Source organism: Physeter macrocephalus, chromosome 19, assembly GCF_002837175.3.
Source record: "Physeter macrocephalus isolate SW-GA chromosome 19, ASM283717v5, whole genome shotgun sequence".
NCBI classification, from domain to species: Eukaryota; Metazoa; Chordata; class Mammalia; order Artiodactyla; family Physeteridae; genus Physeter; species Physeter macrocephalus.
Window position 1 is genome coordinate 19,979,125 of NC_041232.1, and position 14,228 is coordinate 19,993,352.

At 60.2% G+C, this 14,228-nt stretch overlaps 1 protein-coding gene across 5 annotated transcripts in view; it reads right to left on the reverse strand.

Annotated features, from left to right (window-relative positions):
• The window catches only part of NCOR2 (nuclear receptor corepressor 2), a 124,620-nt gene that overhangs the window by 13,580 nt on the left and 96,812 nt on the right, over nt 1-14,228 (reverse strand). For all 5 annotated transcript variants that reach the window (XM_028480324.2, XM_055080609.1, XM_055080608.1 and 2 more), the window contains 11 exons: nt 13,998-14,101; nt 10,548-10,698; nt 7,873-8,013; nt 7,397-7,483; nt 6,396-6,694; nt 4,422-4,776; nt 3,054-3,275; nt 2,229-2,480; nt 1,169-1,318; nt 923-1,042; nt 639-834 (listed from right to left, as the gene is read on the reverse strand). In XM_028480324.2, coding sequence (XP_028336125.1) covers nt 639-834; nt 923-1,042; nt 1,169-1,318; nt 2,229-2,480; nt 3,054-3,275; nt 4,422-4,776; nt 6,396-6,694; nt 7,397-7,483; nt 7,873-8,013; nt 10,548-10,698; nt 13,998-14,101 — 2,077 coding nt within the window. The remainder of the gene's footprint in view (nt 1-638; nt 835-922; nt 1,043-1,168; nt 1,319-2,228; nt 2,481-3,053; nt 3,276-4,421; nt 4,777-6,395; nt 6,695-7,396; nt 7,484-7,872; nt 8,014-10,547; nt 10,699-13,997; nt 14,102-14,228) is intronic.

A 14,228-nucleotide genomic window follows, 5' to 3' on the forward strand; every position in this document is an offset into this window, starting at 1 on the left:
CCATCTACCCACCCAACCCCCCCAGCCATCTACCCAACTCATCACCTGTCCGCCTACCCATCTATCCACCCACCTCCCCACCTACCTACCTAACCCAACCCAATCACCCATCCATCCACCTACTCAACCCATCGTCTATCTACTCACCCACCTACCCATCCATCCACCTACCTGCTCGCCCATCTAACCCAACCTCCATCCAATTACCCACCCATCTGTTCGTCCACCTCCATCCATCCACCTATTACCTAGCTCTCTGACACAACCATCCATCCATCCACCCACCCACCCGCCCGCTGTCATCTATCCAGCTACCCCCCCACCTGCCCGTTCATCTAGCTCCGCCGCCCACCTATCCACCACTGACGCTCCTATATGCATCTACCTACTCACCTGTCATCCATCCACTTACCCGCCCACCCATCCATTCATCTATCCCCCCACCCATCCCACCTACCCAATCACCCACCTATTTACCTTCTCACCCACCTAGCCACCCACCCACCTACCCGCCCAGCCAGCGCTCGCTCTGCCGTATACCTCCCAACGCCTCGGTACGCTTGCGCACCCCCAAGCCTGTATCCAGGGCCCAGCCCCGCCCCCCCGCCTGTCCCCTCCCCGGTGCCAACCTGGCCCACCTCAGGACCGTGGGCGTGCTGGGCTCCACGGAGGCGAGGATGCTCTTCATGCCCGTGTTGTGCAGCACGCTGGGCCTCTGCTGGATGGCGTCCTGGGTCCGGGGTGAGATGGGCGAGTGCTGGTGGGGGTGGGAGGCGGGCCGGCTGCCGCTGCTCCCGCCGCCGCCGCCGCCGCCGCCGCCGCCCTGCTCCGTACCTGGTGGAAACGAGCCGTGGCATCAGAGGGGCGGGCCACGCGCAGCCACAGGGACCCGTGGCGCGCGCTCGCTGCTCCGACGTCCTACCGGGTCTCCAGATGGGCGCGTGCTCCACCGTGGCGGCGGACGCGAGGATGGACTTCTCCCGTTCCCGCTCCCTCTCGGACGAGGACGTGGCCGTGGGTTTTGTCAAGTGAGTGGGGCCTCCTGGAAAGCCAAAGGCCTGCGGCTCAGCCCCGGGGACAGGAAGGGCCCTGGACTTGTCTTCCGGGGTGGAACAGAGAGGGCGCGGCATCTGCCCGAGGACGCCCAGAACGGGGGTGGGGGCATCACCTGGGGAGAGCGGGGAGCTGCTGAGCCGGCTGCTGAAGTGCTGCGGTGCCGTGGGGAGGTAGGCTAGGCGGTCCATGGCGGTGGCTGGAGTGCCCGGTGTCGGAGGCACCAGCACAGGCAGGTGTGGCACTTGGGACAGGTCGATGATGCCTGTGAGAGAGGAGGTGCGGCCGGGCTGCAGCGGTCGGGGGAGGAGAGGGGCCAGGCTGCCTGCTGGCTGGACCACCCCAGCCGGTGGAGCACCGCGCGTCCCCCGAGAAGCAGCACGGCCGGATGCTCCCGCCTTGGTCCCCGCACCGGGCCCGCAGGACCCCGCTCCGAAAGCCGGGTGCTCACAGCACCCCGTCCCTTGGCTCCCAAACCCTGAAGTGGATGCGGCTTGCAGCTGGCACCCCTGCATCCCTTGCTATGCCCATTTTGCTCTTTTGGTGTGCTCTTGGTGTGCTCTTGGTGTGCTCTTTTGGTGTGCTCTTGGTGTGCTCTTTTGGTGTGCTCTTGGTGTGCTCTTGGTGTGCTCTTTTGCTGTGCTCTTGGTGCGCCCTTTCTGCCTTTGACCCTATGCAGTCCTTTCCTGGTGTTCAGTCCCCACTGTATGAAATACCTAGTGTGACCGATTTTACCAACTGGACCGTAACCAGTACTTGGCTGTTCCGGAAGCCCATTCCAGAAGTGTTTCCACAGGGCGACTGTAATATGCATATGCAAAGCAGGGAACCTGAAGTTCAAACAGCCTCACATTTCCATCTTTTTTTTTTTTTTAAACTCCAAGGGCCGCACATGCCAAGAGGACACAAGCACATGCAGAGCCCGTGTGTACGCATCCGGGACACACACCACACACACCCCTGCGCCACCGCCAGGTCTGCGCGTGCTCTCAGCGCAGCGATACCACCCGAGCCTCTAAGGCGACTGCCCTAGCCGCCTCGGCAAGGACAGACGTGCATGCGTGGGCACGCACGTGTCCTGTGCTCTCAGGACCCTGGGCAGACCGGGAATAAGGCCAATTCCGGGTGGCGGGTCCTGCCCGCCCGCGTGACTGGCAGCGCTCGGCCCCACCCACCTCGCGGGCCGGCGGCGTAGTTGAGCGCCAGCGAGGACTCGCGGGGTGACAGGCCCCTCAGCATGTCAGCTCGCTGGGCCATGGCGGTGGCCGCGTTGTGGTGCATCTGCTGCGAGGTGATGTAGTCGTTGATGATTGTCTGGCGGTTCTCCAGTGCCGCCGTGTCAGGGTAGCCGCGGATGAGGTAAGGCGGGTACAGGTGTGGGTAGGTGGGGTTGGGGGCCAGGTGCCGGGGCAGGTAATAGGCAGCGGCTGCCAGGAGAAGGGGAGCAAGGTCAGGCCGGCCCACACCTCGGCTGGGAATGCCCCCCCCGCCCCGCCTGTCTCAAAGCCCTCACAGCTTCTCCCAAACACCCCCCAGAAAACAGAACTGAGAGCCTAGAAGGAGAAAAACCCTCGCTGCCCCAACACACATGCGGGTGCCTCTGACTGATAATGTTCTTTGGATGGAAATTCCCCCAAACACAGGGCATCCAAAATGGGCATCACTAAAATCCCTAAGCGCTGCACCCTTCTAAACGGATTTTCAGATCACGTCCGTCTGGGGCATGCTCACCCTTGAGCCCTCTTTTGATACATTTGCAATTTTAAAGGCACTGATAAGTTCCGCAGGAAAAGAAAACCACTGAAAAACGCTTAACCCAGCACGTCCCTCAGACCCCTAAGAGAAATTCTGCTTCTCACCTAAGCTGTTGACATGATTACACTGTTGGGTCTCCCCGGCACCATGCCTCCGTTTCCCCACCTAGTGGCGCCTAGTTGATGCCCGAGGAGCCCTCGGGCTGACACTGATGCCGCAGGGTTCTATGGGTCCGGGACAATCACCTGCATCCAGAGGGATCCCACGGGGTATGGAGGTGGGGTCAAAGGCCAGCGGGATGTGGCCGCGGTACAGGTCCACGCCACTCACGCCCCGGAGCAGGTGCTCGTAGGGCGACATGGGGTGGGGGTGATGCTCAGGTACGGTGCTGTGCGGGGACTTGGCAATCTCACGGGGCGTGGACGTCAGCTTGCGATCCTGGGATGCCTTGCTGGACGGGAGGCTGCCTGTGGGGACGGGCCAAGCGGGGATGGCATCAGACCTCTGTGCCACAGGTGTCCCAGCCTCCAACACGGGGGCTGCGGAGGCTAGTGCTTATGGGAAGTCATTTGAGGGTAGGGTCTCTGGGATCCCAGGGACCAGCCCTTGTCATCCATCCATTTGCGTCCAGTTCATTTTTCCTTTTATTTATTCATTCACTCACTTGCTTCTGTTTTTTAGTTCTTTTAAAAAGTTCATTCTTTCTTTGCTTCGTTCCCTTTCTTGTGCATTCCTTCAATCAACCAAAAATATTTACTAAGTGTCTACGACATGCCGAGCACTTTCTAAGAGCTAGGGCTACCCCGCTGAACAAAACAGAAAAATCCTGGCCCCCGTGGGGCTGACATTCAGTGCAGGAGACAGATGATCAACTAGTCATCGAAAAAGAATTTCAGAGTAATAAATGCTCTGAAGAAAATTTTTAAATGTGACAGAATGTGACCAGAATACTGAAGCGGGGAGGGTGGTCATAAGAGGCCTCCCTGAAGATGTGACATTTGAACAGAGTCCTGAAGGGCGCAAAAGAAACCAGTTAGGTAAAGATCTGAAAGGCGGGTGGTGGGCCGTGGGGGGGAGGCCGGATTTCAGGCACAGGGGACAGCACGTGCAAAGGTCCTGAGCAAAGAATGAGCTGAGTGTGGTCAAGGAAGAGAGATAAAGCAGCAGATAAAGGAATTGGGCAGTAAGATGGAAAGGTGGGTGGGGCGGGATCCTGCAGGCTCCCAAGGCCATGGCGGAAAAAGGTGATTTTTTTCCTAAGTGCAGTGAGAAGTCACTAGAAAGATTTAAGCAGAACAGTGGCGTAACCCGATGTAAATATTTCAAAAAAGTATTCAGGCTGCCGTTTGGGGAGCAAATTATTAGCAGGACAAGAGAGAAGTCAGGGAAGCCAGGTGCTCTGGAGGTGGCCGAGGGATGGAGAGAATCCTGAGGATGGTTTGGAGGTAGAACCCGCTGGTCTGGCAGGTGGAATGGATGTGGTGGCCCCGAGGATGCTCCTGAGCTAAGGAGTGGACGGTAAGGCAGAGACCGGAGCCCACCGAGGCCCCGCCCCACCCCCTGGCCCCGCCCCACCCCCCGCCCCGCCCCACCTCACGCCCCGCCCCACGCACCCTCCTGCAGGCGCGGCGTCGGCTCCCGTGTGGTCACCGGTGATCCGCGGGGTAGGTGGCTGGCGAAGGGCGCCGCGTGGTCCTCGTAGGTCAGGGGGCTCTGCCGTGGCTTGCCCAGCTCAGGCACGATGACCGGGGCCCCCCGGGTGATGGAGCCCCCCGAGCTGCTGACGGCGCCCGGCCGGCTCTTCAGACTCTCCTCGTAGCAGGCGCGCTCCAGCGCCCGGGTGTCGGCCATCACGTCCAACGGGTGCACCGCCGGGAACGTCCGGCCGGGGCTGCCGATGATGGAGCGCACGTCGTGCTTTTTGGAGCCGGTGGAGGACGTGCTGGTGTCATACTTGAGCGGGGTGCCCTGAGGGGCAACGGGGGGATAAGCATCAGCTGCACAACCTCTCTGAGCCTCAGGTTTCTCAGCTATGAAATGGGAGCGACATCTCACGCCTCCAGGGGTGGGGGAGGAAGGGCTCTGCTAAGCCTAAGATGAGCGCACACCTGTCCCTGCCCTGTCCACCCCTGTCCTGGACCCTGGCCACCGGAGCCACCTGGGGGGCTGCGGAAGCGGGCACAAAGTTCAGAGGTCAGCCCTGCCTGGGGCAACTGGGGGAACCTCTGTTGGCCCTCGGGGTTTGCTGGAGAGAGACTTAACGCCCCCATGAGGGCAAATACCTTCTTCCTGTCAGTCTGGGACCCTCTGCGGCCCACCCAACGCCGAGCCAGAAAAGCCAGCTGCAAAATCCAGTTCCACCGCCCTGAGGCTCAAGTCTCAGAGGTCAGGGCTGAGGTTTATGTTTGCTCTATGGCCAGAAAGGGCAGCTGAAGAAACAGGGGTCATGGACGAGCTGCAGCCTGGCTGCCTGGGAGAAGACCCCACCCTGTCTGCGCAGGCCGGGGAAACCCAGGATACGGTGGGCTCTGTGTCTTTGCCAAGTAAGAGAACTCTGCTTTTATTCAGGGGCGTTTTAATTACTTTCTTAAGAAGGGGAAATGCCCTTATTTTAAAAAGAATATTCCAGAAGCAGACTGGCCTCCCTTTTGGATCCATGGTGGACTCTTGCCAATGGCTTCACAACTGCCCAGAGGCTGAGAGCCAAACCCATCCCCTGGCCTTCGACGATCTTCCCACCCCTCCTGCCTTCTCCCGGGGCGCCGCTGTGCCGTTAGCCAACTGTAGGCCTCCTGGACACCCTCCCCAGCCCCTGCCACCTCACGGCCACGCAGCCCCCGATGGATCCCAGGCTCCTTCCTCATTCACATCAGCCGCCTCTGACCACGTGAAGAGACAGTGGTCCTTAGGTGGTTTCCACCGACCAGCTCCTCACAAAATCAGAGCTCATCTTCCCCTACCACGCTGGGGCCTCTGGGGGGCCAGAGCCACGGGGGTGGGGGTAGGGTGAGGTGCAACATGCTGGCGGGAGAAGTGGATGCCAAGAAGCAAAGACGCTGCAGATTTAGGGACATGTGGATTTGAGATGCACAACTGCCATTTACTTGCTGTGTGACCCTGGACAAGTTGTTTAACCTCTCTGAACCTGTTTGCTCACCACTAAAATGAGGACAGTAAGAGAACTACCTCAGAGTGCTCCTGTGAGCGTTAGATGAGTCATGATGTCTTATGGTCATGGATCGAGGGTTCGATCCATGACCAGCGTTCATTATTACATCTAGCTCTGGGGTTTGGCAACCTTCTTGACCTCTCTGGGCCTCAGTTTCTCCACCTGGAGAATGGGGATGATAGGCATGACTCTCCTGGGCTGTAAATACAATTGAACGAGCTCATGGGTATAGTATAAAGGCCCTGGTATGGAATCTGGAATGTACGTGACGACAGCTCAGTGATGAGCAGCTGTGTGATCTCGGGCATGGCACGCAACAAGTCTGGGCCTCAGTTTCCCCATTTGCAGGGGCCAGAGCGGTGCCCATCAGCACCCGCCGCCCCGATCTTGGCCCAGCCGCCCAGCCCCGCGCCCGTACCTGCGTGATGGAGCCCTCCTTGAGCGGCCGCGGGGCCAGGGGCAGTTCAGGCGTGCGCCGCAGCTCCTCCCGTGGAATCTCATGGATGGAGCGGCCAGCCTCCTTCACTGTCGCCACCAGGCCCTCGTGGGCCGGCTTCAGCTTCAGGGGGCCCAGGGCCTCCAAGGGCCGGGCCTTGTAGGCCTCGGCCAGGTCCCGTGGGGGTGGGGGGGGCGGGGGCGGCGTGCCCTCACGCTTCAGGAGCTTGGCCTCCCGACGCTGGTAATCTTCCTGGGCCTCCACGTAGGATCGTGGGATCCCTGCCGGGGAGGACGGGGTGCTGACCCTTGCGCCTGCACCCCACCTCGCCCATCCTAACCTGGGGCCTCCATGCTGGCAGCTTCTGGAGCCAGACTACCTGGCTTCAAGTCCTCACTTGCTGTGTGACCTTGAGCACATGACTTGCCCTCTCTGAGCCTCAATTTCTTCATATATAGAATGGGAGTAGTAACTGAAAGCCCTCACCAAGTCATGAACATTCAGTGAGATAATATAGATAAAATGCATACCATGGGGCTCACAGCAGCTGGCTTGCTGCCGACCAGCCAGGAGAACTGGGGCAGCGTATCTGACCTCTCTGATCCCCCCACCGCTGTATCTTCCTCTTGGAGTCTGTCCCATAGGACAGTATATGGAGAGCACTTGGGGTAGCACCAAGCGCAGAGTACAGTAGATGCTCAATAAATGACATCTACAGAGTCGAGGGTGATGGGTAGTATTTTGCTTTCTCTTTTTGTTTTCAAATACATAAGGAATGCCTTGCTCTGCCTTTCAACCTGCACACATACCTGTCATGTACACGTGTGTTACATGCCTTTCCACATACCTGGGCACCCATGGCACTCTGTTATGCCTTCTCTCCCCCGCCCACCCTGACCGTAAACCCGAGGGCTTGTTGTAGCTGCCACAAGGGCGTGGTGGCCAGGCCTGCGGGGGCACTTGGGGAGCAGAGGGCAGGGTACCTTGCGTGATGGAGCCTCGGATGTGGTGCTGCTCTTTGAGATGGTGGGGGCTGTGTCGCTCAGGCGGGATGGCGCGGCCCATGAGACCTGGGCGGGGGAGGGCAAGAGCATCATCTCGTGGCTCCCCGAGCCGGCTTTGGCAGTGACGAGCCAGGGTCTACAGCGCCCCCTCCCAGCAGCGGGCCCCTCCAGCCACTTGGTGTCAGTCCCCACGATGATCGTGGTGGCGGCACAGGACCACTTCCCGGGCCCTGTGCCACCTCCAGATGGAGCTTCAGAAAAACCCAGCCTCAGTTTTCCTATCTGTAAAGTAGGGCCAACCATCCCATCTTCTCCCTCCAGGGGGAGCTGAGAGAGAGAAATTCTCTCCCTTTCCTGCCATCACCCAGCAAGTAGGGAAGCCCCCGGGGCAGGTCCTCGGCCCTCCCCTGGCCCTTCTGTGCCCCCTGGAGTAGGGAGCTGGGCAGGGCACACACCTTCGATGCTGGCTGAGGAGATGGCCCTGCCGACACGGCCCTCCATCATGTCATAGGTGCGCTTGGGGGCGGCCGTCTCGTGGGGAGGTCCTGAGCTGCTCCTGCCATCCTCCTTGGAGCACTGGGACATGGACATGCCACCTGGAAACCAGACCGATCTCACGATGAGGGGCAGCCCCAGGGCAACTGTGTGCACTGGGCCCAGTACCAGCAAACGGGCCGGGCCCAATGGGCAGGAGTCAACAGGCTGCGGTCCAGCCCAGGGCCTGTCCTGCTGGCAGGTAGGTGTGTGCCTTTGACCACGTGCGGGTATGTGAGTCTGTGCACAGACACGTCCACCCGTGGGAGCCGACATGTGACGTGAACACGTGTAACCGCGTGCACGTGAGCAAAGATGCAGCAGCCGAGTGAGAACATGCGGGGTGACCACAACCATTTGTGCGTGTCACCGTGGGTCTCTGTGCGCGCGCACGTGTGAGAGTGTGTGTGTGCGCACCTGGCCCCTGAGAACAAAGTGAGGCCACATGCGAGAAACTATGCGCATCTGTGTCCACGTGGGGAGAGTGTGTGTCTGCGGGGGTGGGGGGGGAGGGAGGGGACGAGGGGCGCCCACAGCAGAGGCGGCCTCGCCAAGCCAGGCTGAGCCCAAAGGGCGAGCACCTCAGGCTGGGCACGCGGGCCCCCGACAGGCCGAGGGTCTGAGCAGCCAGGAGGCGAGCCCTGAGGAGGCCAAGGCTCGGTCTCGCCCATCAGGCTGGGGGCTCCTCGAGTGGGCCTCTCCTTCCAAGGGCGGCTGAGTCCGGGGGTATCAGAAGCCAGTTCCCGAGAGCCCCGTGCCTGCCCCTTGGGATAAAGGGCGCGCTCGCTCTCCCAGGATTTCCGATCAGGACCCCACGGGATCCTCAGGGCGTGAGCTACTCCAGGGGCTGCAAACTGGTGGCCAGCGGATAGCCCGCGTTGCTGCTCCGAATTTTGCTCAAAATTAACTGCTGATGTTTAAACACTGAGAGATTTCAGATAAAAACAGAGAGATTAGGAGTCTGGCCAGCGAGCGCACACTCGCTCCAGGGCGGCAGTCAGCTATCGGGGAACAGAGGCGGGGCCCCTGCGGACACAGCCATCACTCTCCGGGTCCTCCCCGGCCCCTACCGCCTTCCACCGGGCCTGCGGCCCTCTCTAGTCCCAGGAAGCACGTGAGAAATTAAAAGCCTTGATTTACACCCATTCTGCAGATGACAAACTTAAGGCCTGTAGGGGCTCAAGAACTGATCCGGAGGCCTGAGCTGAGATGCCACCCAGGGCTCTGCTCACAACACCTCGACTGCCAGCCTCTCCGTCTGCCCTTACAGGGCCCCTGACCGTCCCCCAGGGCCCTCAGCCGGGTACCGAGGTTGGCACAGAAGACGGAGCTGACACCCTGTCCCCAAGACTGCCTCCACCGCTTGGCAGCAGAGAGAGGCAAGTGCCTAAGCCCCACGGTACCACCCCCGCTTCCCGGGGCCAGGCGGAGGCGGAGGGAGAGGAAAAAGCGCCCGCCGCTGCCAGAGGAGAAGCAGTTTGCAGCCCTACAGCTGCCAGCCGCTGAGAGGGGCGCCCATTAGCAGCTTTTATCTCCGCGCCCCGGGGTGCCCGAGGCTGCCAGGAAATTCACATCCCAGCCCTTTACTTCCTTAACTCCTTCCAGGCGGGGCTCCCTGGTTGGGGAACCAGAGAGGGTGAGAGCAGTGAGGAGAGAAGTGGGGGGCCCAGGGCTCAAGGGGGTGGCGCATCTCTCTGGTCATCGCCCCTTCCTGCCACCCACGTGGCGTCAATCAGAGAGCACAGCGCTTGCCACAGCGCTGGGCCAGAGGCCTGGGGGAGTGAGCCTGGGCTTCTGCTCCCTGGGCCTGTTCCCCTAATGCACGTCTAGCAAGGCTGGCCACAAGTTTGCTTCCTAAATTGTAAAGAACCGGGCAGAGGTGGAGACAGCTAAAGCCAATCCTTACCTGCTGCTGGCTTACATACCTGCAGGGATGGGGAGGTCACCCCCTCTCCTGGTGTCACCCCAGCCTTGCCTCCCTGTGAACCCACCTCGATGGGCCAGTCACCCCCGCCCCTGCTCCCCCAGTCCCAGGCCTCCTTTTCTCTTGAGGGGCCAGGAGGGTGGACACACAGAAGGACCACTGGACATCACTGCACCTCAGCTCCCACATCCGTAAAATGCGAAGACACTCCTTCACCCTGGCTCTCAACCACACCAAGCTGACAGGAGGGTAACACACTCCCCTAGATTCGTTTTCTGAAGACATCTGGCTGCCCTTTAACCCCAACCACGTTTTCTGGACCCTTCTCTCTTGACCAGCTCCAGAAACACCAAAGTCTGGGGTTTGGTGGACAGGCCACACTGGATGCGGGCAGGTTTCCATGACTCAAGATTAACAAGGTGACGTCCCATCTGCATCCTGGGCGGGCGTCCTGAGAGCTCTCTGAGGGGGCTTCATCTGCTGGGCCCCCAGCATGTGGGCGGCCCCCAGTAAACACCAAGTGACCACATGACCAACCACCTCCAGGTCACCACTGGTCCTCTCACCTAGAGGCTCCTTCCCGGGCATCAAAGATGCCCTTGGATGGGAGGGCCGGGCCAGCCCCTGCCCGCCCACCAGCTCCTGGCAGCCGTGACGGACGACGGGACTCACCCTCGTAGGACAGCACGTGGCCCTTCTTGCCCTCGTAGATGACGTGGCCCTTGGGCAGGCCGTCCTCCCGGCTGCGGTCCAGGCGGCTTGGGCTGTCCTCACCGATGATCCTGGTGATGGTGCCCTTGTACAGGACGTCGGCTGGAGTGCCCTGGGGGCGCGGAGGGGATGAGTGCCCGCGCGCTCCGGCCGGGGACCCCCACGCTCGCCAGACACGACCCAGCACGCGTACGTGTGCGCCTTCCAAATCCACACACAGGCACGTGTGTGTCCGCCAGTGCACGCGTGTTCACGCACATACTGCTTCAGAAAGGCAGAGCCCACCGGAACACAACCACGCAGAACAAAGCATCGGTGATATTAATAATAAGTGCCGAACACTTTCTACACATCGGCTCCTTTAACCCTGGAAATAACCCTAAGTCAGGTACTATCGTGCCTATTTCAGATGAGGAAACTGAGGCACCAGGAGGCAAGGTGACCTCGCCCAGCGTCACCTGGCTAACGAGGGGCAGGTCTGGGACTGGAGCCCAGGCAGTCTGGCCCTGGAGTCTGTGTTGCAACCTGTACTATATGAATTTTACTTTCTCAGAGCCTGGACGCTGGGATGTCAGCCACGTGCCTGTGACCACATGTCATTCCCCAAACCAGAGCGGGGACTCCAATCAGGGCAGGACACCAGAAATCTCAGCTCTGACACAGGGTTTCTCCGCCTCGGCACTGACCTGCGGGCCAGATGGATTCTCTGAGGTGGGGGCCAACCCGGGCGCCGTAGGACATTTAGCAGCCCCCACCCCGGGCTCTACCCACTAGATGCCGGCAGCGCATGTGACCTCCAATCTGCTCTCCCCCAGATGTGACGATCACAAAGGTCCCTAGACATTGCCCAGCGTCCCCTGGGACGCAAAACTGCCCCCGATCAAGAAACAGTGCCTTAGAGGGCGTGAGCTCCCTGTTGGGGGTTGTATTCGGGCAGAGAGAAGAGAGCCACGTGGGGTAGTGTCCTGCCTTGGGCGACTTCCAAGAACACGAGTGGGGGGTCAGAATATGAATCTGGAGTCAGACTGCTGGAGGGCAAACAGCAGCTTTACCAACAAGTTGCTGTGTGACCTTCGTCAAGTCACTTTGCCTCTCTGAGCCTCAGCCTGTACATCTACAAAACGGAGACAATCTCTGTATACGATTCTCAAAGGCACCCGTCACAGACAAGCTGTCCCCAGATCAAGACGTCTCTCTTCTCTTTCTACGATTCCAAGAGTTGACTGAGAGATGCGGCTCCAACTGTGTGCCAAGCCCTAGGCTGGTGCACTTCGAGTCTCCCCCTGGGAGCTTCTCTGCCAAGAAACATCCTTCTGTGGGGTAAGGGCAGCAACTGGCACCCCTGGGCTTTCATCCCAGATCCTGGTCTGCAAGCAGGGGAAAAGCAAGACACCCTGAATCCAGACCGGTCTCCCGAGACGTCTCAAAGCAGACGCCCTAGATAGGATCCCTTGGCCACACTTTAAAAGGCTTGTGCATAGTGTAGAATAAATGGGCTTTAGTTTGGGTGACAGATAATCTAGGGGCGGGAAGCCACCTCTCTCATCAGGAGAGCACACGGCAGGGGAGCCGGCAACATCCCATCAGGAAAGGCTCCTCCAGAGGCAGCTGACACAAGCCCACCCATTGTAAGTCTGTGGGTGTATGAGTTTGTATATGTGTGTGTATCCGTGCGTTCCTGAGTCTGTGTGTGTGTGTGAGCCTGTGTGTGTCCCATGACCGGATTTCATCACCTGGGAGTGAGGCTGTGGGGAAGTCTGACCCTCACACAGCTGGCAGCTGCCAGAAACAATCGCAAGGCTGTGAGTGACCCACACGGCTTGGGTCACGGCCACCTGAACCGAGGCAGATGGATGCCCAGGAGCCTTTAATCCCCAACACCTCTGTGAGGATGACTCGGCAAGAGACACTTTTAGCAAAGGGAAAACTGAGTCAGGGAGCGTCGATCCCCTGCCTGAGTCAGCATGCGGCGGGGCTGGGACTTGAGTGTCTGCGGCCCGGCTTTGGCCCCAGGTGCCTGTGCAGCTGCCTTCTAAAGCTCATGATTTCAAAACCAACAGGTTTTAGACAAACATGAAGCATCAGGGGCTCTCCTCTGTGGTGTGATCTGAGGCCCCTGGAGCCAAAGACACCTCCCTATGGGAGCCTGTGGCCTGAAGTGCCACCATTCACGTGCGTGTGTGTATGTTGTGGGGAGGGGTTGTGCGTGTGTGTGTGCGTGCGTGTGTGTGCGTGTGTGTGTGTGTCCAGGCTCCCCTTCCTCTGGCACAAAACGCTGGGTCCACTGCTTACTGGCTACATGACCTTGGGCTCAATCACTGGGCTTCGGTCTTCTCATCTGTAAAATGGGCTGACCTGGATTCTGTGCTAATGTAAACCATCTTGTCTGGAGCAGGTGGAAGGGAAGGAAAAGAAAGCCCTAGGAGCTAAGGACCCCCGGAAGTGGGGGGCCCGCCCTCTGTGGTCCACCAGCCAGGGAGGAAGGAGAGGGTTAAACAGGCCCTGTGTACACTAGGAGCCCCGAGCTCAGTTCTGAACCCCCAGTCCTGACACTGGAGGGGCAGAGTGGTCCCTCTGCAAACCGTTGGATGGGGCAGATGTCACCAGCCGATCCCACACTCCTTTCTGCGGAGCTGGATGCGGCCAGGATGCCAACTCCAGCCGTCAGCCTGTCAACACCACGAGGTCAAGGCTGGCACCAGAGGAAACCTCTGTCATCCAGGACTGAAGTCACAAAAGCGGGGGTTACGGCAGCACAGGGGGAGCCCCGGTGGTGGGGGCGGGCTCAGCTGAGCTGCAGGAGCGTCTGTCCACTCACCCCCTTGAAGGCGGGGGATGTGCAGACTCCCTCACTGGCCCCCAAACCTTCGCTGACCTGAACGCCTCCTGCTCCCTGCTCCAGGCACCAAGGACGCTTGCTGGTCCTGGTGCACACCAGGGACCCTCCCACCTCTCCGCCTTTGCACGGGCTGTTCCCTGGGCCCGGAATGCCGGTCCCTGAGATTCCGGCAGGGCTCACACCTCTGAGAGGTCCCCCGGCTCACCTGTCTCTGTGGCCTCAGCAGGCCCAGCCATTCTCAATCGCGGTGTTTTACTCAACACAAAGCACTGGCTACTCTGAAATCACCTGCTCAGTTTTTCCCTGTCTGTTTCCTTCTGCTACCCTCCCAGCTCCTTGGGGCCCTTGAGTTTTGTGTTTTGCTCAGCACCTAGAGTGCCTGGCTCCCCGGCTCACGGAGTGAGGTGGCACCCCCAGGAAGCCACCCCATCTACTGAGGCAGATGCTGAGCAGAGATGCTGGCGGGGGATGGGTGGGTTGCCCACTCTTTTGTCCGCAGGCAGGGCCACGTCCGGAGACACTGCCTGCTAGTGCCACCCTGGTCCCTCATGCCACGGCCCCAGGACACCTACATGGGTGATGGAGCCGCGGTAGGTGATGGGGCTCTCGGAAGGCACCCGCGTGCTGGGGATGCCCTTGGTGATGCTTCCTCCTGGAACCGAGCCCAGAGACGTCCCTGGAAGACATGAGACACGGGCTTAAGGGGTGTCTGCAGCCCCTCCCCAGGCCCCAGGCCCAGAGCCACCCAGACTGCGCTCCTGGTGCCCTGCAAGTCCCCCCCACCTCCAGCGTCTCAAGGCAGA